The sequence below is a fragment of the Vulpes lagopus genome, chromosome 8 (genome assembly GCF_018345385.1).
Source record: "Vulpes lagopus strain Blue_001 chromosome 8, ASM1834538v1, whole genome shotgun sequence".
NCBI lineage: Eukaryota > Metazoa > Chordata > Mammalia > Carnivora > Canidae > Vulpes > Vulpes lagopus.
In genome coordinates, this window is record NC_054831.1 from 35936789 (window position 1) to 35961269 (window position 24481).

At 38.9% G+C, this 24481-nt stretch overlaps 1 protein-coding gene across 5 annotated transcripts in view; it reads right to left on the minus strand.

The window, feature by feature from the left end:
* Positions 1 to 150: 150 nt before the first annotated feature.
* The window catches only part of SACS (sacsin molecular chaperone), an 88103-nt gene continuing 63772 nt past the window's right edge, over positions 151 to 24481 (minus strand). For 4 of the 5 annotated variants that reach the window (XM_041765525.1, XM_041765524.1, XM_041765526.1 and 1 more), the window contains 3 exons: positions 24326 to 24417; positions 16905 to 16931; positions 151 to 13038 (listed from right to left, as the gene is read on the minus strand). In XM_041765525.1, coding sequence (XP_041621459.1) covers positions 1481 to 13038; positions 16905 to 16931; positions 24326 to 24417 — 11677 coding nt within the window. In that variant the 3' untranslated portion in view covers positions 151 to 1480. The remainder of the gene's footprint in view (positions 13039 to 16904; positions 16932 to 24325; positions 24418 to 24481) is intronic. The other variant, XM_041765528.1, reaches the window with a different exon arrangement.

Here is a 24481-nt window from a genome sequence, read left to right on the forward strand (position 1 = left end):
TTCAATCATTAAACAAAGAACATACTAAAATTCCAGTATAAAAATAAAAAATTCTATCCTAAATACTGCCAATAAGTACACACATATTCATACCCCAAAACATAAAGGAAGATACTAAGTTTGATTTTCAGGAAATACCAGTTACGATAATTTCATATGTACATCTGCTTTATTAAAAGTATGGCACTTAATATAACAGCAGAAATAATTACATAGCTTCACATCCAGAAGCAATACAATAATGGAGGCACAAACATTCCTTATTACCATAAAAGTAAAAAAGTTTTAATATGTTCCATAAGCCCTTAATTGATAAAATATTATATCTAGCATCATTTACAGCCAGCACACTTATATAATAAAACTAATTATCATTACCTTTTTTATTTTTACATTCTGCAAAAGAACTATGCCGAAATAAGTACAGTATAGGACACTCAAACAGGATGAAAATCAAATGTCAGTTCTGAATCATTCATGGGGAAAATGCAAGCTGATGATTCCTCTTTTATAAACTACTGGATATTGTCACAATGGTTTTACACTTTTTAAATGTCTTCAAAGTAAAATCCAAAAAATTCCACTAAGTGCCATGTTGAGAGAAGATATTTTTTTTTAACTGCAGCACCTTTAGACAACAAAAGATTGCATCCCGTTCAATCACGCCATATAAATTATATTTTTGGAAAATATGTACAAACAAACAGAAAGCAAATGTTCTAACAGTTGACAAATGTTTTGGTAAGCAGTTCTTGGACGCAATATCAACATCTGGTGATAAGAACTGCCACCATGTTGAGTTTTCCATACGTTACCTTCATGAAAAAGGAAGCCTGTAAACATAAGGTGTAGAAAACCATTTAAAATAAAGATGTAAAGTGCACTCAGTGCACCCTAAGAAGTACTATCTGCATACTCTTAATCAAGTAATATTCAGGATTAAAATATTGTACCATTTTTTAAATGTACTGAGTATTTAAGATGTAAAATTGCAACAAATTCATAATCAGAGCCAGCTGATAATAATGCATCCAAAAGAGGATCCGATTAAAGAAGTGATCAAAGACTTAATTCCCCTTATTTGTTTAAACCAATGATATGTCCAGTGTTTCATGAGCTCCTTCAAAAACACCATGTTAAAAACAGAAAAGTAACTCCATCCTCATCACAGACATACACAGACTCTTATCCAACAAACCGCTAAGCTTTGGTTACATAAAGTGCAGCTCGGTAATGTGCCATCCTAGCCATTCAGATACACCTAGCAATTCTGCAGTTGCCATCTTCAAAATTGTTCGCCTTTAGATTCAGTTAAGAGATACTGATGTTTAACAACTCCAAAGTTCTTCCCAACGATCTGCAATGTGCTTTGCAATTCTTAAATAACTGGCAATGAAGCATAAGGAAGTTCAGCAATTCATATTTGTGCTACAACACAGTCCAGGTCTAGCTCTGCTTTTTTTTTTTTTTTTAAATACCTTCACACTTTTTGTTGTATAAAATTTTCAAGTTTTATGATGATACAGGCCGTACATTCCATCACCCTCATGGCAACCTCAGAGGTGAACCTGTCATTTGGGATCTGTGGGAAAGGAAGTAAGTCGGGGTATCTTGTTTTTAAACTGTCCACACCATAAGCCTCCAATGTGTGGACATCATTTGTCAATCCTTCAAGTTGTTGACTGTATTCCTCTATTTTTTGTGCAAGTGCAGTTGGCTTTACATCTTTATCGGACTTCCCTCTCACAGCATAGTCAGCGGCGATCAAAGCTAGTTTGGTAGAGAGGTGACACTTAAAGCACACCCACTCATTGGCATTTTTATGAAGGTCATTCCTGGCAGCTGAAAAATTCGCTCTAGCTTGTCTTAACCATCTACGTGCTTCAACTGGATTACCAACTGACTTAAAAGTGGGAGGAACAAAGAACCTTTGAGAGTAGGTCTGTCCAGCTGCAGGTGTGCTTTTTTCTTTATTCTGTTGTTGCCTTTCAGATTTGTGGCTCGTCGCCTCTTGATTCCATGAAGTATAAAATCTTTGAAATGAGTACTTGTCTGACTGAAATCGGGATGCCGAGGTTGAAAATGTCCGCCTCGAGGCTCTGTCTGCATTCTGATCTAGAAAAGCCTGTTTCTCTAGCCTGTTGATTTCATTCTGCAAGTGTTTAAACACTTCATTGGCAATGTCATGATTCTCTGGATTTTTGTCAGGGTGCCATTTCAAATACAACCGCCTAATAATCTTTTTTCTTTCAGATTCTGGAAGTTTCCAAGCTTGCTCCACCACTGATGTGACTTCTTTTAAGATTTCTGGTAAAGAATTCACCTTGAGCTTTTTAGGGGAATGATGTTTTGAAGATGAGGTCTTCTGGCTCTCTCTACCGGAGAAAAGAGGAGGAATGCTTCGTAGACCAGGGGCTAGGAACTCAGTGGGGCTGGTTGGCGTAGAAGGGGCACTATCTCTGCTTTGAGAGCTTTCCTCAGGCCTTGAAAACTTATACAGATCGAGTGAGCTAACTATTTTATATTCACTATACCCAATATCAATCTGATATATCTTTCCCAGAAAACTAGAATTATCAGCATCTTCTCTTTCAACTTCTTGTACAATAATTGCATATGTATAGGTTGGCTGGTATGATCCATAGATATCGCCACCTTCAGCATCAACAAGGTACCCAACATACTCTCCTGGGTAAAAAACATTCATTGGATCCATAAGCAGAGTATAATGGATTTCGGCAGGTATTGGGGTGCCAGGCATTGGAAGTTCAAGTTTTGATGGTTCTGAAGAGTCATATTTTACTCCTAAACTATCAAGCTTCTCACTGATCCTGTAAATATCATTGCATCCTAGCATAGCAATTAAATATGAAGTGTCAGAAATCAAATTGTCCGTTGCTGATTTCAGTGTCATTGCCAATGCTAACAAGAAATTAATGTCCTTACTGTCTGAGTGCTGTATGTACAGCAGAATGACTGCATTACCAAATCTCTTCAGAAAAGCAAAAGTTTCACTTCTACTGTGGGGAATAGGATTAAAACCTTTAACTCTTAATGTTGTTTGAAGCTTTTCAAAACAGGACACTTTCAATCCTTCTCTTAGGGCTTTGCAAAGTCTTATGGCTTTTTCTTCATTGGCCAGGAAAGCATTATCATTTTCATGCTTCATAATTCTAATTAGTCCTGTGATGAACTGTTCAGAAGACAAGAGTAACTGCAATCTGCCCTGAAGAGAACACAATGCTCCAAACTGACAAACTTTGGGAGTCTCTTCATCTAACTGCTCTTCAAGTATACTGCTCAGTAAACGAGGTCTAAGTTTTTGAGGAAAGAGCATTATCAATTTAGTATGAAAGCCATGGTCCTTCCCCAAGTAGCACTGGCTAAGGTCAACCAACATCTGCACACCAATATTCCCCTGGATTCTACTTTTGTAATGCGGTGCATCATCAAAAACTAAGATGCTCGACTTTACTAGTCTGCCATCCTGGCTTGGAAGATAAAGTGCGAGGTCTCGTACATTCTCCAGATCACTCCTCACCTTGACTGAATCATTCTGCAGACTCTTAAACAAGCCAGAAACTACTCTCTTAACTGTGCGCATTTCATTAGGATCTAACTGTTTTCCTTCAGAATTTTTGAATATGCGGCTCAAAACTTCAACATACTGCTTTGTTGAAATAATATCTTCAGTACCCAGATGTTTGAACAACTGGTGAAATGTGCCCAGTTCTAAAGGTAGCTTATATAAGTAAGGTTTAAAATCAGATTCATATTCTAGATTTATCACTACCTCCTCAGGCTTCAGGAGTTTCCAGCCATCTTCTACCATCACGAAAGCCACCCCACGCAGCTGAAACCGAAACTCCCTTTTTTCTGCACTGAGAAATTCATATATGCTCCTTAAGACCTTTGCTCTGGTTTTTACCATCTCTTCATCCAAAGTGGTTATGTTGCATATGTTTCTGCAGTTATTAATGACCTTATCGAGAGGAGGATCCAAGTTCACATTAAGCATACTTAAAACTTGCTCAAGCTGTTCCTGTGGACCAAGGTCACTACCTTCTTGTTCTCTGATGCTCAAGGGTGTGGCTTTCTCTGGAAGAATAGGGCAGGATGTCCATAAGAGTTGGAGCACATCACACTGCTTGAATTTGGGGTTTACTTGTGCTCCATTGAACTTGATGAGAGGAAGTGTTCCATTGACCTCTTGGTATTGAGGATGAAACCTAATGAATTCAGCAGGGGCCCGCTCAGGACACAAGAATGGTATTAAAGAAAGTTCTTTCAGAAAATTTCCAGATAACAAATCCATTCGTTCTTGGAATATATGATGGAGGAGGATATCAACCGTATTTTGCAATGTTTCCTTAGACCAGTTTTCTGTATTAGCTCTGACACTGATTTCCTTAGCAAACTGTAGCAACTGCTGCTGAGAAAGTATATATTTCAGGCCGATGTTTCGTAAGAATTCCACCCAGGAGGTCATGAATGTGGCTTGATTTTTGGGCTTTATAAGTTGTTCCAATTTTTTAAAGAAGTCCTTGGGAATAAACAGCTTTTCAGGAAGCATAACTTCAAAAACTCTCACCGTTCTATCATAGAAATGTTTTGCTTGCTTTAGTCGACTGTTGGCATCATGGATTATCAGTAAACTTTCCAGTTTTTCAAAAAGTTGTTCCTTGATTTCTGACAATTCCTCAATGCTTGATAATCTATTCTTAAGATAGATTAAATGCTCTAATTTTGCATCATAAGAGAGATTTTCAATTTTTGGTAAAAGGTGTTTCAAATATACCTCAAGATCATCTACAGGTACACAGCCAAGCACCTCATATAGTTCTTTTAGGTGTATTTTTTCTTCAAGAAATGCAGACGACGACGATTGTGTCCATTTTTCCACTTCAGCTGAAGGGATACTTTTTGTGAGTACATAGCACGTTCCAAATCTTGCAATGCTCATGTAGCGACCACTGATGGATTTGTAGCATGGAAGTGATTTCAAAATTTTTATGTCATCTTGGGACATCAAGTGACTCAAATTGCAGTTGAAATACATCAAAAGTGCTTCAAAGTCATTTTCTACTAATTTTTCAGTCCTAAATGTTGAAGTTTGAACCATATAATGTACAGCCTTTAAAATGCTTGTGGGGCTCTCTATGTTTGCCGTGTGACATGACAACAGAGGAACAAATGCACTGTCTTTGGAGCAGATTTTGTTCAATGCAAGCTGAATGCAGCCAGCTTTCATTAGAGCATGAAAAACTTTATCACTCTGGGCATTTGGAAAAACTGCAATGTGCATGAGACTCAAAGGAAGCAGAACATCACCTTCAGGAACTACAAGCTGATTGGCTGAAACGGTAAACTTTGTTCCTGGAAGCAATGCCCAGTCCTTTAGGGTTTCAACAACAATGTCAAATGTTGGTTGTGTTTCCTCCTGATCTTCTTTCACATTTACAGACTCGCTAATAAAATGCCATGCATTCTTAAGCCAAGACTCACTTGCAAAATTGTCCTTCCACTTTGTACAATTTTTGGTCTTGTATTCACGAGGCAACACAGAGGATAACAAATCAGCAAAGCTAGAAATGTCAAACACTTTTGCAACCTTACAGTTCAATAAAATATTACTGTATTTCAAATATAATGTATTCATGAACAAGTCTTTGCGAGATGGAATCAATTCATGGTATGTTGTCAGAAACTTGGGTCGTTTTGCATCAAATGTCTGCAAAACGCTGTCCAGTGTAATGAGAAGGGGCAGTCCTTCCACTTCAATTTCATTTTCTTCTGCATCCTTAAAACAATAATCCACTAGAAGTTTTAAACTATGAAAAAGCTTTAGGTTAGTCTGCTGGAGACGGCAAGGCAGCTTCCCAATATGGCAGTTAGTGTCAGGAGATGAAAATGTCATTAAAAAGGACCTAACATCAGCAGGAGTGACATAACTGACAGGAATATCTGCATCTATAAGGCAGTGGTATAGATTCGCAGTTTCATCACAGTTATAGACCAAGTTGAAACCAATTTCTAAAAGCAAATGTTTCAGTCTGTAGACATTCTCTGCTACTGTCTTGCGGGTTGTAATGTTATAGTCTGCATTTTTAAGGTGCTGTAATTCATCCTGCAGTAAGTTGTCAAAAAACGGTCTGGTTTTATTGGAAGTAGACATATTAATCCAAGTAATTATAACTGCAGAGTGTAAATCAGAGCCGTCAATATTGGGAGCCCGTACAACAGGCAGAAGACGTTTCATGTCTTCATGAATACAACTGTAAAGGGCTTTCACCAGACAATATAAATCTGGTTGTAGGTCAAGCCTGTTAACTGGGAAAAATGATAAAAACTTCTTTAAAGTATCTTTTACAACATGAATAGGCGTGTTCTGTAAAACTGACAATGTTGGGTCAGAACCAGGGAAATAGCGCTTTTTCAGCTGGATTAGTAATTCAACATATGCAGGCGCTATTAATGCTGTCATTAAACTGTTATTCCAGTCACTGCGAACACCAACTCCATTATCATCCCGCCACAGATTTCTTCTGGCTGAATCTAGAGCAAAGTGGCCATTCACATGAAATGGTAATCCCGTCTCTAAAGAGAGGGGCAAGAAACAGAAGGCCCTGTGGGGCTTTTTATAGTTGTGAGTAATGCAAGCAGCTACTCCCCCACGTGGAAACAGAGTGATATCTTGATTCTTGTGAGCCGATATAACACTCTTAGACACTTTTTCCATACTTGAAAAACCTGACCTATTACAGATTAGCCATGTTGTAAGATTTCCTTCGGAGTCTTCTGTATCCATAGTATAGGTTATCTGTTGAACTGGTATGTCTTTGAGCTGTCTCTTTTTAGTAACACTATCGATTACAGATGCATGAAACTGCTTCCTTTTCAATCTGTCCCCATCCGTGATTTTGCCCTTTACAGAATACAGCACATTCAGAGCTCCAGTCCCTTTATCTATTTCACAAATAGAAATCTTTTCCATGTGATTAAGAAACATTAAAAGTTCTGCCCCATCTGACCGCAATTTGTCCAAAAGATTCTGGACCATTCTGTCTGATGATGGAACTGAAGAAATTTCTGAAACTTTTGCCATTTCCGCATTACGAAGAGGAAATCTAAACATTGTACAATTGTCCAATTTAAAGTGGGTTCCCAAATAAAGATCCAGAACATCTGAGAACTGTGTCCTAAAATCTGCATCCAAATCTCTAAACATGCGTCCAGGACTAACAGATGTGGCTCCTGGTGCATATCTGGCATGAGGATCAAAAATACATAAGATGTCATTGCCAGAAATAAAAGAAGGGCAGTCTGTAATATGATACACAGAATTGAATCCTATTCCATACTGTCCAGTTTTACAAGGATTTCCTTCTTTGGTGCCTTTTCCAAGATTCTGAATTCCTCTGACATCATCTTCTGTAAAAGGTTGGTTATTGTACACACAAAGCGCTGGCCCTTGCAGTGGAGCCCACTTATCATCAAATATTCTATCAACTGGATGCTGTCTAGGATCAAACACAAAACAGATTTCTGTGGCCTTTGCATCATCAGCATTTTGAAGAAGCTCCTTCAACATTTCCTTTTCTGAAGGATAGGCATTAAGGATACTCTTAATTCTGCTGGTCAATTTTTCTTTCTGCCCAAATTCTGTGCCAAGTGTTGTAAAACAGATGTTGGATGCATACCTCTCTAAGGCTTTATGTCGCTTTGGGACTGCTCCAAGTTTTACAGCTACTTCCCTGGGTATATCAGCATGACAGTATTTTACAGTGGTGTCCTTTACTTTAATCCAGGGGCAGTCATTGTAGCATAAAGATTTAGCAGGGAGAAGCTTGAGATTAGTATCTGGCAGTAATATTTTGCCATAATTTTTCTCACAAAATTCTTGTTTCTTTTCTCTAATAAGACTCCATATTCCCTCACTAATTATTCGTCGGCAAAGCTGAAAATTCTCTTCTGTTATTTGCTTTGTTCCTTTCTCTTGATCAATAGATTCCAAAACAAGAGCAAAATCTTCAACAGTAAATGACTGCCTCACACCCACACTTTCAAAAAGTTCACGAAAATTATTTTTGTACTTATTAGGCAGCTGATAAAGGTATGGTGCTGCTTCAAAATTCAAATGAAAAGAAACTTTTTCTGAGTCAACATATGCATTCTCAACTAGAATGAAGCTAAAGGGTTTTAATTTTTCAATAATCGATATCTTAATGATTTCATTTTGCATCATTGCGTCATGAAGGTATTTGTAGCAAGCATTGGTGATGTTCTCCTGGTACAATGTAACCCCATCATCAACTGATTTTGCAACTTCTTTTAATTGGTTCACAACCAGATCAACTGTTGGCTTCCTTAGTAATCCCAAAAACTCCTTCACAGCCAATGACACTGAACCACATCCTCTGAAGGAATGTGAGTTTTCATTTAGAATTGGTTGCAAGAGACAAACTATATCCTGATGCTCGGCTGTATAAAGGTCAATTGCTGCAAACATGGTTTCAGGCTTAAAACTGTTACCTTTCCAGTCCAAAGAAAATCCTGCCGGCTTTGTGAGAAATGGAAGGAAGGGGATTGTTTGATATCTTGCAGCAAAATCCTTTGCTCTAGGATCCCTTATTTTTAGTTTTTCATCAATGAGGCTTAACAGGATACTACTTCTTAGACAAGCAGCAGCATGATCACTTTTATTAATTTCAGCCACGGACTGTGCCCGTTCCAGCATGTCATCCCATAAAATGTCATCTTTTGCCATACCTAACTGAACCAGCTTAATCAAAATAATAGGATTAAGGTAATCCTGAGTAGAACCATAAGGAAACCGCCCATCTTTAATATCAAATAACTTTGCAACTCGTCCTTCAGGGTGTATTAATCTTGATGGTAAAACCAAAGGATGCCCCTCCAAAGAGCAAGGAATACATGGTGTAACACGAAGAATTCCTGAGAACTCATCAATTTTTTCATTTAGAACAAAATTCATTAAAGGATCTCTGAGCTCTGCTTCGATTTCTTGAATATTTGGGAAAAACACTTCAGAAAAAAATTGCTTCTCTGAAAATGTATTTTCAAGCAGTATCTGTTTACAGCCAGCTTCTTCAAATCCTGATTTTACTGAAGAAGGAAGTTCAACAGCACAAAGGTTTTTTGACCCGGTCTTCTTGAGGTATTTCAAAAATATCTTGAAGGCTGCTGGACCAACATCTTTTCTTTTAAGTATTGAGTCATCTAGAAATCTCACATTCTTCATGGAAACCCACATGGATCCATCAGAGAAGACTCTGGTCAATTCTTTCCCTTTTCCATGAGCTATATCTTCATAAAATCCTTGGCAAATTACAGAAAAATCATCATGGACTAATTCAGGATCAGGCCACACTGAGTAGTAAGTATAGTCCATTAACTCCCCATTTGTGGCCAGGTCACGGAGGACACTGAGTGCCTCCAAGTAAGCTTTCACAATAACGTGCCTCATGAAGGTGGTATTCCATCGTCCTTTTGTGTCCGTCTTCCAGATTTCTTTTCTATTTGAAGTAACAGCAAAACACCCATTGATGTGAACTGGCAATCCTGTTTTTATTCGTAAGGGTAAATAGCAAAATACTTCTCCCACATGTGGTTTTACAGCCCACTTCTGATCCTGGATTTCAGACAGCAGAACTCCCACTGCCCCACAAGGAACCAGCCCTAGTCTTCGTCCATTTTCATTCAGGGAAAACTTCAGAGCCTCTCCTGTATCCATGCAGGTACATATAAGCCATGTGGTACACTCTACTGTTTTTTGTGGCAACTCATCTGATGGCTTTTTCGATTGGCCAGACTTAGCCATTTCAAAGAGGGCAGTTAGGTCATCCTCTGGACCTCTGAAAAGTGGTGACTGTAAATCAGCAATCCTTCTGAACACATGGTGAAATTCTTCAACGGTGATCTGAAGAATGCAAGATGACTTTGGCGCATCCGCAGGAAGCTTTTTATTACTACTGCTGCAAGTCTTCATGAGCCTAGCAGCTTCTTTTAAAACACTTAAGACAGGAGCACTCAATGCTTTGGAAGGGCAGGGTTTTTTTTTAATTATTACTGTATCTTGTGCCAAGCTGGGGTTGGTTTCCTCAATTTTCAAGTACTTCAAATACATTGAGGTCACACTCTGAGTGAAAATGATAAGCCTGTGTCCACAGAGACTAAATTCATCCACAAGAGAGTAAATATCTGCTGTATTATAGCAGGTACTACTAACTTCACTCACTTTTGCTTCCTGTTGCGTTCTAAAGGACAGTCGGAAAAGAGTTCCACTGTAGCTGTAAGGTGCTTCTACAGTCAAAGGTAACTGACAGCCAAAAACATCTATGAATGGTTTGAACTGATTAGGAAATTTCCTGAGTCTTTTTTGTTGTTTACTCCAGTTAATTTTGATCCCAGGATTAGATTTGTCTTTAATGTGTTTACTAATATGGTTTATGTTTGGATCGAACATTATCATGAATTCTCGACTCATAATGATGGGAATGTCAGTGATATGGTACACAGAATTAAATCCAAGACCAAATTTTCCAACTTTGTCAACCTCTTCCCTCTTTAAAGATTCTCCTAACCTGGTGATGTTCACAAAATCTGAATCTGAGAACTGAGAATTATTGAATGACCACAGAGCAGGTCCGTGGCAAGCTGCCATGCCTGGGTCCAGCAGATTCTCTCGAATGTCCATATTTCTTCGCATATCAATCATGAAACTGCATTCGGTTGCATTTGCATCATCAGCGTTTTGAAGTAGCTCTTTGAAAATATCGGACACTGAAGGATATTCTTCCAGAATATTTTTAATTCTTACAGTAAGTGGTTCCCTCTGACCTGACTGCTCAAATCCCATGTTTTCAGGATTGATCAGTCTTGTGCTAAGGCATGGAACTTTCAGCCATTCTGCAGTTTTCATGGGTATGTCCTCGTGCACCAGAATGATTGGTTCCACTGAATCTTCCAGTAAGTCATTGAGGTCATCAACTTTGATGTCACAGTAACAGCACTCATGTATTGGCTTCATGATAAGTTTGGAAGGATTTTTGCTATGATGTATAGGAACGGGTGTGTTGGGGCTTGCTGGAATCTGATTGCTATATAGCCATCTGATGATATTCAACATAAGATGAAGATTTTGTTTGCTTTCTTGATCACTGAGATCTTGGTCACTTTTGAGATACACCTTCTGAATGACCATGGAAATATGATCTGATGTCAACTCCTCTATTGAACCACAGACCTTAAACAGTTGGTGGAATTTTGCCATGGTTTTAGGGACACTATGCAAATATGGCTGAAGGTCAAGATCATGAAATGGTTTTATCACAGCTTGGGCAAGGGGACAAAATTTTTTGCCAGTCCAAACCCATGGAAATTTTAAGGCTCTGAAAGCATCCTTTCCTTCATTCAAATGATCATGCATGAATCCATAAATTTCAAGCAAAATATGCTGAAATTGATAGTAGTCTTCATCACTAAAGGTTTTTGAAGTATACCAATCAACAACAATTTTAAAGTGTTTTAAGACAGCACTGATGCTAGGTTTGGTGAAGATCCCTAAAGCCTTCTCCAAGTTAATATGAACACTCTCAACAAGAGGAAGTGACGAGCCAACCAGAATTGCATGGGCTCCGTCACACATATCTGGTGGTGCACAAAGGTTACAGACGTCTCCCTTCCAGACTAAAGAGCCTGGATAGTTTGGTGGCCTTTCCTTGCAAGCTGGAACCCATTTTATTTTCTTCAGAGTCATCTTTCCTTCAGACGACTGCAACAGCATATGATTCTTGTTTAAAACCATTAAGAGTGTTTTGGCTTTCTTTAGAAGAATGTCCTGGTTTGGGCAAGAACTGACCTGTAAGTCTTCAATTTTTTTTGCTACTTGCACAACATCATTCTCTTTGAGACTGGCTTCGTTTTTTAAACCAATCTGTCTTAAAGAGTGAAGAATATCTGGTGAGGTAAAAACTGAAGGGGGGAAACAAGTTTCCTCTTCACTGTAAAAAAGGTCCTTTAGTACTTCTATATCAGGATCAAAAAGTTCACCAGCTGACACCATCTGTTCCTGTGATATCTGAATGAATTTTAATGGCATTAACCAGTCCAGCACATTTGGGTTCTCATTTTTAAGAGAGGACAGATTCTCAAGGATCCATAACATAAGGTGTGTTACCTCATCGTGTGAATAGAATGCATTTTCAATATCTCTTAAAATGAGCTTTATGCAATGAGTGGTCTTTAACTTCTCTATTTTCAACATGTTTGCCAAGCGAATAGTAGCTTCATCACTACTATCTATTACTGAAATAGAGAGTCGCAGATCTGGTGCAAGTTTGGCAGTATGGTGCAAGACCTTACAACCTTTTAGTTTCGTGTAAGAGGAAATGCCCTGATCAGATAAATGGTTAATTCGCTTGAATATTGGCAATTCCTGAATTATTCTTTTCTCCTTTTCACTGCTATCAGTTAAACTAGCTAAAAACTTCCTCAGGGCATCTTTGTGTGTGGGAAGTAGCGAAGCTATCTGATTGCACAATTTCTGCAGTGGCATCTTCTCCATTATCTGCAGAACAGCACTTGGTAATGGTGAATGAATGTATTTTTTAATAAGTGGATGCTGTATGGAGGCATCTAATTTTTTAAGGACAATTCCTCCAAGCTTTTGTACAATGTCTGCTAAAAATTCAGGAAGCTGTGCTTCAGATTCATCATCTAAAATGACTAAGGATGGAATCCTGAGTCTAATGAGCTCCACACACGTCTGACCTTCTTCTAGTGTAGTTCTGGGGATAAGTGGCATCTCATCAAATAAAGTCAAATCCTCTGAAAAATGTATATAGAGATTCTTCCAAACCATCTTAAGCCATGAAACAGATGGGTGATTTTTGTCTTCATCAAATGGGTACCACTGAACAATCAACTCTCTGCCAGGCCAGAATGTATTCATTACTTCTTTGATAAGACGTGCAAATCGTTCTGGATTTAGAAGCTGCAGCTGAGTACATGGTCTTCCTGTAAATCATATACAGAAATGTTATAAATACATACAACTGTACTGTAACTTAGCTTCCTATTCTTGCAGATTAAGTAGTACTACCAAACCATTTTTAGAAGGCTTAAGTACACTGTAAAAATGAAAACATTCAGCATACCTTGGCTAAGTAATTTTTAAGTAACAACAGAGAATCTACATATTCATCTATATTTATAATGACCTATGGGAGAAATAATTCTCTTTGGAAAGAGCTTATTTTAAATAAATATATAAAATGCATTTACGTTTATTTTAAAAATTATCCTCTGATATCCTACAAATGGCATCAACATGGGAAGGAATTTTTAGTGGCCATCTGTCCACAAATAAAAAAGCACCAAAGAAAATGTGGATAAAGCTTAAATAAGTGCCATTCTATTTAAGGGTAAGGAATGCATCAACAAAACCCAATATGAACTTCCTTTCTTCGTATTTCCAGGATGGAAACATAGAGACATAGGATGAAGAGAGGAACATAAGACTAGAGTCCCAATCTCTGATGACCAAAACTCTCTGAAGCTGAGGCAGCAAGGAAACTTACCAAGTTTCACCCACTAACAAGATATGTAAGGTAAGTGTCACTTAATCTTTGTGGGGCCTGAATTCTCTGGAAAAAGGATGGGGAATAAAGTCCCAAAACTGCTCCATTTACATGCCCAAGTATGGACCATATTCACAACTTTTCCAAAATAGCTTTTACCTAGCCCCTTATTCCTTATTTATTAACATGTGCTCTTCAGAGCCCTAGGATTTTGCAGAAATGACTCAGAGACAAGGAATGGGAGCAGCTGGGCACTTCTGAGAAGGCAGGGCTTGTCCCACCAAGCCGCTCCACTTCTAGATGTTTTATAAATGAGGAGACTAAGAAGATTTTGTCTAGGGAAAAAGATTTTTGCTAATTTTTAACTACTGCTAAAAAATTACATTATTTCTAAGTGCCATTTGTGTTTCAAAGTATTTTAAAAATACCAAAAGGAAAAGATTCTTCAATGACACCATATACCAATAGGTGTGTGTTAGTCTATATAGAGAAATAAAAAGCATCTCAAATTCAATAACATTGGATTCAATCTTATTGAATTTGAAGAAAACTAACAATTTCTTTCCTATGTACACAGAATTTCTAGACTCTTAAAAGACTTATTTAAAAAAATTATAAAAGAAGGCACACTTCAAGCCCCTTGAAACTTTTGTACATCACTATTTTTTAAACAAGAAAGGACACCCTTATTCCATAGTCTTATGCATCAGAAAGATGACTTTACCTTCTACCAGAAAATTGATCTTTCATGCTAAAATAATACATTTTTAAATTACTGCTACAGAAACTTAAGGGCAAAATTTGACAACTTTTGAAAGATGTCAATACCCAAATTCTGAATATCTTCAGTTTCTACGTGTGTGGTTTAGGGTAAATCAAGTAATAGAATATCTAAATCATAAGTAAGGCAAGAGTATTATACCAAAGAGACAAAATAGAGTTAGAAATTAAAAATCTGAACACTCTGAAAACAAAAATAAAAACATTAAATGTGCACCACACTGTTCTCTATGTTAATAATTGCCACATGACGTGCATTTTGTAGATAATCCTGTCTAGTATTGTAAAAAACATATACCCACCTTCAGGAAAATTATCTAATATTAATGTATAAATAAAATGCCAAGAAAACACCCACACCACATATAACATGCAACTAATACACCAGTCATGCTCAACTGAAAAAACATAAGAGAAAATAAAGGAGAGAGAAAATGAAATTACGACATAATTCTAAAGTACTTAGATGGATTCAATCTGAAGTCCTGATGTCTATTTAGTTTGTATTTAAGCCTTTATAGCTTTTCACCCTAAAGTATAAATGTTAACACAGAAAAAAAATCTTCACATCTTAGGTTAGAAAGCCATTGATATGGTAAAGCACCTCTAACAGTATTGGAAAATAATTTTTGTAGCATTTTAATAAAGGACTGTGTTTTTGTTGGTCTTGCTTTGAAAATCATCAACACCATCAAAAGAGGTCAACTCTACAGTATTGGAAGTGTTCCTGGAGAGAAATATTTTAGCTAAACTATTACTAAACATAATAAGAGATAATAAAGTTATTTCAGAAATAACTTTTTTTTGTTTTTTTGTTTTTAGAAATAACTCTTCTAAGAGTAGTTTTTACTATCTTTTCAAAACAATGACATCAACACACTGAATCACTCTTCAAAGACTATGCTGTATTTTTTGCTTGTATTTTATTCTCAAGTTTATGTTCAGTACTAACTTTGAGATTGATTTTTGACACAGATGAAGATAGGATATTATAGACTACGTCAACATTTACTTAACCAAGAAATCTCAGTCTTGAATTTCACTGAATGGGGGCTCATTACACTTGACCAGACTCCTTCAGAGTCATGGCCAGCTGACTCTGGGCATCTGAGGCCATAAGTACAGCAACAGTTCTTTACATTTTTCTTGTACAGAAAGGAGCAGTGGCAGCTTCAATGGGTGATGAGGTCTGACAACACTCTACTAAGTAGAGATATCAAATTTCTCTCTAAATACTTGGGTGACAGAGTGAAAGTCCATTCAATGGTAAGCTACAGATGAGTCAAATCTTCCAAGCAACAGAAAGAAAGATGGGAAAGGAAAGGAACCAAGAGAGGACAGGAAAGTGCGCGTCTGCCCTCCAAGCACTCCATTTGGCACTGGGCAGGTCTAGTGGCAGCACTGCAAGTTTCTGTGGGCATCCAGCAGAAATATCCACTCTAACGTGGAGCCTGCCAATGTGGTTCAAAAATCCACTGGTGACCAAATTTCTTCTCAAGAAGTCCACAGCAGCATTCTGTCTTCCTACTGTCCCTAGTGTTCATCTAGAAGCAGGGAGGCCACGACAAATGGAGAGGTCACTGCCATTACCCACAGCACCCCCAGGGCATATGACAACTACGCAGCCTACTTCTACTACTATTTTGTTTCCCTCTTTGATTATACGTTAGAAGTATAAGCTACACTAAGGTTTAAAAATATACAGTAACAGTAGCTGTGGACAAGCTGGAAACCAAATTTAATATTAATAGGAATCATCAATATAGCAATGACTTGGTTTCTCGACTAATTTGAGTATAGGTACAGCTTACTTCAAAGCTGATCGACTCCAAAAATAATATTTACCACAAAAACAATTTCTGTAAAGCAAATCTTGCGTCCTCTAATTTTCCAAGTGAAACATGAACTAGGGGAAAATAATACCAGCTGAGTCAAAAATTTTTATTAAAAAGAAATCCATAAAAGGACACAGCAGGCACTGTAAGTACAATCAGCCTATTTTTCCTAATGAAGGCTGTGTTAGCCACCTCACTCTCAACGGGCCAAGGAGTGGGCTGTGTTGCCATTCCCAACTTCACCACGTCAGCCCAAAGCCACTGTGGATACTACAGGACTTCCTCCCTTCAGGGCCACAGATCCTAGAACTGGTTCCCCTCTATACTTTCTAATTTCAATATTTATGTGTATCTTATAAGAGAGGTGCATTCATTCACACTTTCCCATTAAAACCCGCAGCTTAAAATACAAATTTCAGCATAATTCTTTCAGTTGAGACCAAATGTTTTATGAAATGAATGTTTCCAAGTCACTTAAATATGGTTTTATTGTGGTATGTACAACCACGACCTACATACCTATATTGGCATAGTTTCCTCTCTCCTTTAATAGTTATCAGTACCAGAAAAAAAATTTTGATAACATAATTTCTAGCTACTTTGGTAAATAAAAAAACAGGATTCAAAGAATCAAATGAACAAAAACATCAGGCTACAAATAAACACAACATTTAGTCAGTTACCATACCTGAATATCCCCAGAGAAGTTGTTGTGCTAGAATATAATTAAATCCAATCTTAGAAAATGCCAGAATTGTCACAATTTCACATGATGGCTACAGAAATCATTCTACATCTTAAGATAACACTGTCTATGGAATCTTACACATGACTATGTAAAAGAAAAGCCATAAACAGAACTCCAAATAAAGCAAAATATACATTTAAGACTTTAAATGTATTTCAATGCACACTAAATTCAACTATATAAAGGGTGGGAAATCTTCGTTCAGAAAGAAAGCAAAGAAGAAAGGAATATGAACTTATATGGGTAAACTACATTTTCATAACATAAATAAAGTCACTTAATAAGCTCCCAATGTGCTTTATGTACAGATGAGTATCATGTGATATTTGGATATTTCAGATAAGAATTAAGAAAGGGAAGGGGCACCTGGGTGGCTAAGTAAATCCAACTCTGGATTTTGGCTCAGGTCACGCTCTCAGGGTCATGAGATTGAGCCCCACCTCAGGCCCCATTCTGGGTGTGGAGCCTGCTTGAGATTTTCTCTCTCCCTCTCTTCGTCCCTCCCCCCTTAAAAAATAACTAAGAAAGAGAAGACATCTAATTTACAAGGTAAATCACTCCAAAAATTGGGAGTACCTCTATAAAGTAAGTATATAATTTTTGAAGTTATCTCCATAAAGTAAATATAATTTTGACTCTATGATTTAAAAAAAAGGGAGGTTTTATCATATATTTCCACAGTTTGCTTATGGTAACCACCAATAAGTCCAAACTTCAAAGAATTCTCCATGGCCATCGAACACCTCCCTCTGCCCAAAGCAAGCCATTTCTTGGCTCAAGTACATGTCCACGGCTCTGTGAACATTTATGAATTTGGGTAACTTAGGCTACACTTGGCAGCTAACACAGAGACCATGCTCTTACCAAAGGAATTTAAGCTCTTCTAATCTAAACATTCTTCCAATTACTTTAGAGGCATTTTGTCAGTCAGTATTGACTGAGCACTAGAGACAGAGAAATAAACAAGACACATGACCTTAGACTATGTCTCATAGTCTAACAGGCAAGATGGGTATTAGATAAATTATTATAAATGATTAAACAGGTATACGGGTATAGTACAAATGCTACAAGGAGCATAGTGTGCCACAAGGACACACTGGCCATGAATGAGACAGCCGAGCCTGAGGGAGCAAGACTGGGGGAGGGGGTAGAGGAAACCATGTACACCACACCTAAGGGAGGAAATGAACAGCCTGTCCCCCAAATATGAGAAAGATCAATGGAGACAATAAGAGAGAATATTGATAACAATCACAATAATATCAAACACTGATAGATACCTTTCCATGTACCAGGCATCTTTATAACATCCAGAAAATGGAGCCACATAATGAAGGGCCTCATATGAAATGTTTAGGATTTTGGTCTTTGTTCCAAGGAAAAAGGGGAAGCCTTTCCCAGATTTTCAGGTAAGAAGTGAGAACGTATTTTAGAAAGATAATCGTAACCATACTATCACTCTGTTAACTAGAGAAGCAAGAATGGGTGTGGGGAGACTTTCAAGGTTACTCCCATATTCAAGGTGAGACATGCTGGCCACCTGCGGGGAGAGGGGCTGGGAGACTTCTTAAAACAGGGCCCTTCTGCCTGACAGTGAGCTGTGAGTGTAGTAACCCAGAACATTCTCATGGTACAAATCCTGCCTCCAAATCTCTGGGATGTTGCTAATCTATATGCCTGAGGTTGGCACCTGACATTGCTATTTCTGCTGAATATTTCTGCACACTTCTATGAGATTGTCTCTGCAATGAGTACTGTAAATCCTCACAAAGTAGCGTCAACGTGGACAAGGCATACAAGTTGTCTCTCCAGATGTGATGTTTGTGGTCTTTCCCCTAAATGTCTGAGACAGAAGCTGGGCCAGTTCCCCTGTGAGGTCCCTCAACCTGCCACCCCTCTTCATACTGACTCTCTTCCCAGCATCTGACACAGGAGCCATCCCACTAAATGGAAGTATTATTCACATTGCTGTCCCCACTGGACTGTGAGTTCCTTCCACTTTTATTCTTCATCACATTGTCTCCACCCGGGAGGATGCCTGGTATACACAGGGGAACCTCAGACAAATGTTTACTGGGAGTCTTGATCATGAAACAGAGCAAGGTGTGACACCATATGTAATAAGTAAATACAAAAAATATTTTGAATATAAATAGGATCTTGGTGCTAACCTAACCTAGCAGGCACTCTTACCATTTGTCTGATTTAGCTTTTTTTCTCTATTTATTTCCTCCAAAACCCATCTACCTGTTCTTCTAACTCTTCTCCAAATTCTGATAGTTAAGCATTTACTCAAGTAACTTAACAAATAACTCAAATGACGATGACAACATACACTCGATTATCTCACAATTATGAAAAGCAAGTAAGAGGACAGAAGATACTCATCTGGAAAGGAAAGAGTAAATCACAGGCACAATCCCAGGGATTTAATTGCCTTTTCATCTTTGCGCCCCTGTCCCCCGCAACAACATCCAAAGCCCAGCATGTGGAAGCATGAACATGTCCAACCAGACTTGTCAAGCAGGCACTGGAAATACAAAAGCAAAATAAGGGATGGTCCCTGCTCTCAAGGATTTTACAGTCTAGCCTAATAAAATTATGATCCTGATCAAGCAGAGGACTAAATGGACCATGTACCAAGCTCCCTGAGCCCAGCAGAGACATCTACCGCAGAGGTGCAAGGCCAGGATGGGCGTAGGGCAGCCCACGTGAAAGGCAGCTTCTTAGAGGACACGTGTGGGCTGAAGAGTCAAGGATGAACACAAGTCAGAGTGGCAAAGAGGAGGGTGGAGAGGGTGTTCTAAGCTAAGGGAACACCACATACAAAAATACAGATGTGAGATAACTTTCCTTCAGGTAAAGACAATCACCAAGCATCCACCTTAAAGCAGTCCCTGCACTATGTGATGGTGACAAGTGTCTTTGCTCTCAGGAGACAAATGGAGTGGTAAGTTCATCCAACTACAAGTGCTTAGGAGGGGGACAGTAAATGAACCAAAGCCAACGAGATGGCAAGTTTACAATCAGGGAAAGCCCTGTTGCCAACACAAACAATACTAGGTCCATCCTGAAAGAATCCGAGTCCGAGCAGGGGAGGGACATGACCCAGTGAAGGGTGAGGAATCTGTGAGGAGGGACCTATGCTACAATGGTGACAGCCAAAGAAGAGAGAGCCAAGAAGCAGGGCAAAGAGATTTCAGGATAGGACAAGGACTCAAGTCAGGAAAATGTTAATTCTGAGATACTCATAGAGCTCCAAGTGCAAAATGATAACAGCAGCCACTTCATCAGTATCCTTATATGACATCTGTACCACGCGATTGCCCAAGTAATGACCAGGATGAGTAATGTACCACGACAACACCTTCCAATGATCTGCCCTGCTGCTATACTGCAAAACTTGACCAAACTCAATTAGAAAGTTGTGACTGCCTGCCATCCTTGATTCATCTCGTATCTCATTTCATTAACTTTGTAATAAAGCAATGTTGCATTTGATGTCATTAAATCTTGAGGGCCTCAGCTAGACTCTCATGAAGGAGGTTATTATATTGCCATGTTACTGATTAGAAAACAGGGCTCAGAGAGGTTGGCTAATTTATCCAAAGTCACACAGTGGAGGAATCAGGTGTGAGCCCAGGCATGTAACCACTATACCACACTGCCCCTCTCATCACTGGAGTGGCAACTGGAGATGTGGCAGTCCTTCCTCAGGTATGGTGGCAGGGGTGTGGGCTGCGTGGGGAGACAGAGTGAGAGCAAAATGGAAGAGCTAAGAGCTCCCACACTAGTCCATATTCAAGGGGTAAATTCAGGAGTAGGGATTCACAAATAACTCCAAGAAGCAGGCAAAGAAGCATAAAGACACTAAAAGAGAATGGTGTCATGAAGCCAAGGAGCTCAGAAAGGACATGAGCAGCATCCTCTAAGCTTCACGGAGATTAGGTAAAAGCAACCACATAAGTCCACTGGATTTAACAATAAAAAAGTCATTAACTGGTGACCTCAGCCTGGCAATTTTATTGGAAATCTAGCAGAAGCAAAGGCTCATCTGCCGTGCTAACAGATGAGGAGGAGGTACAGATTGTAGGCATATCCTATTCTTTCTAGAAGCTGGACCATGGACCAGGGCAGAATACAAGAAAGGTAATCAAAGTCAAGTCTGTTCTGTTTTCCCCAAAAAGGGATACACAGAAACATGTTTCATGCTAACAGCAAAGGGGCAGTAGAGGCAAACGGTGAAAGCAAAAGCAGTTACTCAATATTTAGCTCAGGACTCTAAATGTGATACAAGTACCACTATCAAATGAGACAGATTCTATCAGAGCTCTGGAGTCAGAGAAGCACCGACGGCAGAGGAAAAAAATACCTCATGTTACAATTCCGTGCAACAGCACTTTCAAAACCAGGCAATCGCTTGTTACTTATAGTGAATAAACAGAAGTCCACAGTGCTGTATGTCAGCAAAACAGCCACATAATCATTATATAGGGTAAAAAATTAAAATACTAAATACAAACTCAAATGTTGTACATGTGTGAAGCTCCCCACCACATGAAGGGAGCTCTATAAAAATGACACGGCCTCTCCCCTCCAACACTCACTCATCCCCTCCATTTACCCCACGCCATCCGACAGTGGAATGACTGATCTGACTGGTAACTTCAGAAAAAGAATCTGCAAGTTTCTAGGAAGCCGGGGGGGGGGGGGGTTCTCCCCCACACTGCGCTGTGCAGGGCAGGACCCATGTAGAACAGCCTGGAGTCTTCCACGCGGCCTGTGCATACACCAGTGAGCTGATCTGGATGATTCTGGATCAAGGGCAGAAGCAAGCCACCTGTCCCCAGCCATGATCTCTACTACCAGAATTATCAGGACGTCAGAGGTGATCTGTGACATTTATCTGCTGGACTCGTCTCAGGGCATCTCTTTACCAACTCAGCTCTCAGAAAAACAAAGCAAGGGTTTAAATTACTGGATCCTCATCAGGCTCTACTCCCCAAACATTAAAACTGTTAAAGGCAACAAACTAGTATGAAAAACTACTTTTTGCCTGGAACTAATTGTACATAAACAACAGGGAAGATGCCCAGGAGGCAGGCACCTATCACCCATGGGCCAGATAAAATATTGAAAAGGCCAGAGGTTAGGATTACTTAATAATCATGAGAATGGTAGCATACACTTTAACTGAGATAAAGAAAAGTGACCTTGAAGATAATGTCTGGGAGAACCGAGCTATACATTATGGGTGACAAGCAGAAAGAGTCAACATGTCCCATCTAGTGTAACAGTCCAGAGAAAATTAACAAAGGACCAGAGAAAAAACAGTGCTTATGATATAATTCCAAAAAACAAATCAGAATCCAAAGTAGATAAGAAAAGATACCCAAAGTACAAAGACACAACTTTACAAAAATGTCAAATTATGTCAGTAAATGTATAAACTTAACTCTTTCCCAAAAATATAACAGGTGCTCCCTTCCACTTAAGGATGAATAGGCAGGTTGTGGCCATGCCCTGTGCCACATGGTATCTAAAAAGTTTCCAGTTAAAGCAGTATTATTCTGTTGGATTTGTACCCTTTTCACCTGATTTGGTTCTGAAAAAACTTGTATAACTGGGCTGATTTCCAAATCCATATCCACCTGAGAAACTACTAGCCATTAACAAAAACATTCTCTTCAAAAGAAAGTAATATACACACAATAAGAAAGAATGATCTATAACTCAGCTACCCTGGATGGATCTCACAAACATAAGAGCAAGTCAGAGAAACAGACACGGCACATATCGCATGATTTCCCCTTCCAGAAAGCACAGTAACTAGCTGAGCTAATCTGTGCTACTAGACTCCAGGATCACGGTGGGAGTGGTTAGGACCAGAGAGGCAGAGTATGGGTGTGGGCAATCTTCTGGGTTTTGACCTACATGTATTTGGTTTATAAAACTGCACTGAGGGGCACCTGGGTGGCTCAGCAATTGAGCGTCTACCTTCAGCTCAGGGCATAATCCCATGGTCCTGGGATGGTCCCACACTGGCCTCTTTGCGGGGAGCCTGCTTTCCCTCTGCCTGTGTCTCTGCCTCTCTGTGTCTTTCATGAATAAATAAAATCTTAAGTGCATTGAACCTACATTTATGACATGTACTCTTCTGTATGTACATTATATTGCAATGTGCAGTTTTTAAAAGAGACTGTCATACAGATTCTGAAAAATAAGGATTTCTAAAACTTTGGAGCAAAGAACAGTAGGGTTATAGGAGTCCAAGTTTAGACTCCCTCAAAGGCTTTGAAGATGACCATTCCCAATTCAGTGAATAATCTGGATAGTGGAAAGATCCACGTCCAATTCCTTGCTCACAGTTATAGATCCTTATGGTAACAGCACTGCAGATTCTTCTTCCTTCGGTCTCGCCTGGGCTCATCCTTAGCTCGCTTCCCCCATCCCAACTCCTTTCACTTTTATTTAAATGAGTGAAGATGTACAATGACCACCAACTTTCCTTTAGTCATTTTCCTTCAGAAGAAAAGAGCAGATGCTATAAAAGACAATGCCACAAAAAAAATGTGCCTTCTAACCTTAAACAATGGGACAAACCCAGAATTTTTCAGGGCAATATCTAACTTAGAAAGAAACAGCTCAAGCAATGGTTTAATAAGGGCAAGGATGCTCACAAAAGTTGAAAGATACTATTAAACTGAGAACCATGGTGATTTTTTTCTCTCAAATCACTCTGTCTCTCCCTAAAAAGAATTCTCAATAAAGGACATCCTTTGCCAAGACCTCAAGAGTCCCCTTTCCTGACACTTTCATGTGTCTGCAGCTGGAGGCAGTGCAGACCTGGAGCTGACCCAGCATGGTCACAAGAACTCTGAGGACAGGGTGGTACGGGCGACACAAAGCTGGCAGGTGCAAGACCAAAGCTCCCCGCACACATGAGCTTCTGACCTGGAATCAAACTTTCCTCTTCGTCCTCTATGCAACCCAATCAACAACATCTGTGCTACTACTATCCGGGCTACAAAATGGGAGACTTAGGCGTGCATGTGAGAAAGGAAATGGGAAAGCATTAAAAGTTGTGTAAGAAATCATCATACATGTACACCACCCTCCCATGACAGAAGAGGTTCTGAAATACAATACCCGACTTTTGGACTCCTAGAATCTAGTACTGACATGCCTTAAAATCTAACAATTACATTAGATTGAACCAACTAAAATTGCTAACTTACAGGTCTAGAATGGAAAACTCTTGGCAATTTCATATTGGCTCAACTTCAAAGAAAACTTATACAAACTTAATATTTTTAGCAATAGGTTTATTTAAAAAAACAACTGAACACCTATAATACCTCGGGTTTGGGCAGCTTCCTTTAAAGCAGCGATGAGGTGAGGCTTCAAGCTATCCAAAATGAACCTTCCTTCAAGACCTGGGAAAAGGGACCTAAAAAGTGAAAGGAACACAGCAATTATAACCTTCTAACGATTCTAAGGTAAAGTAATTCAAT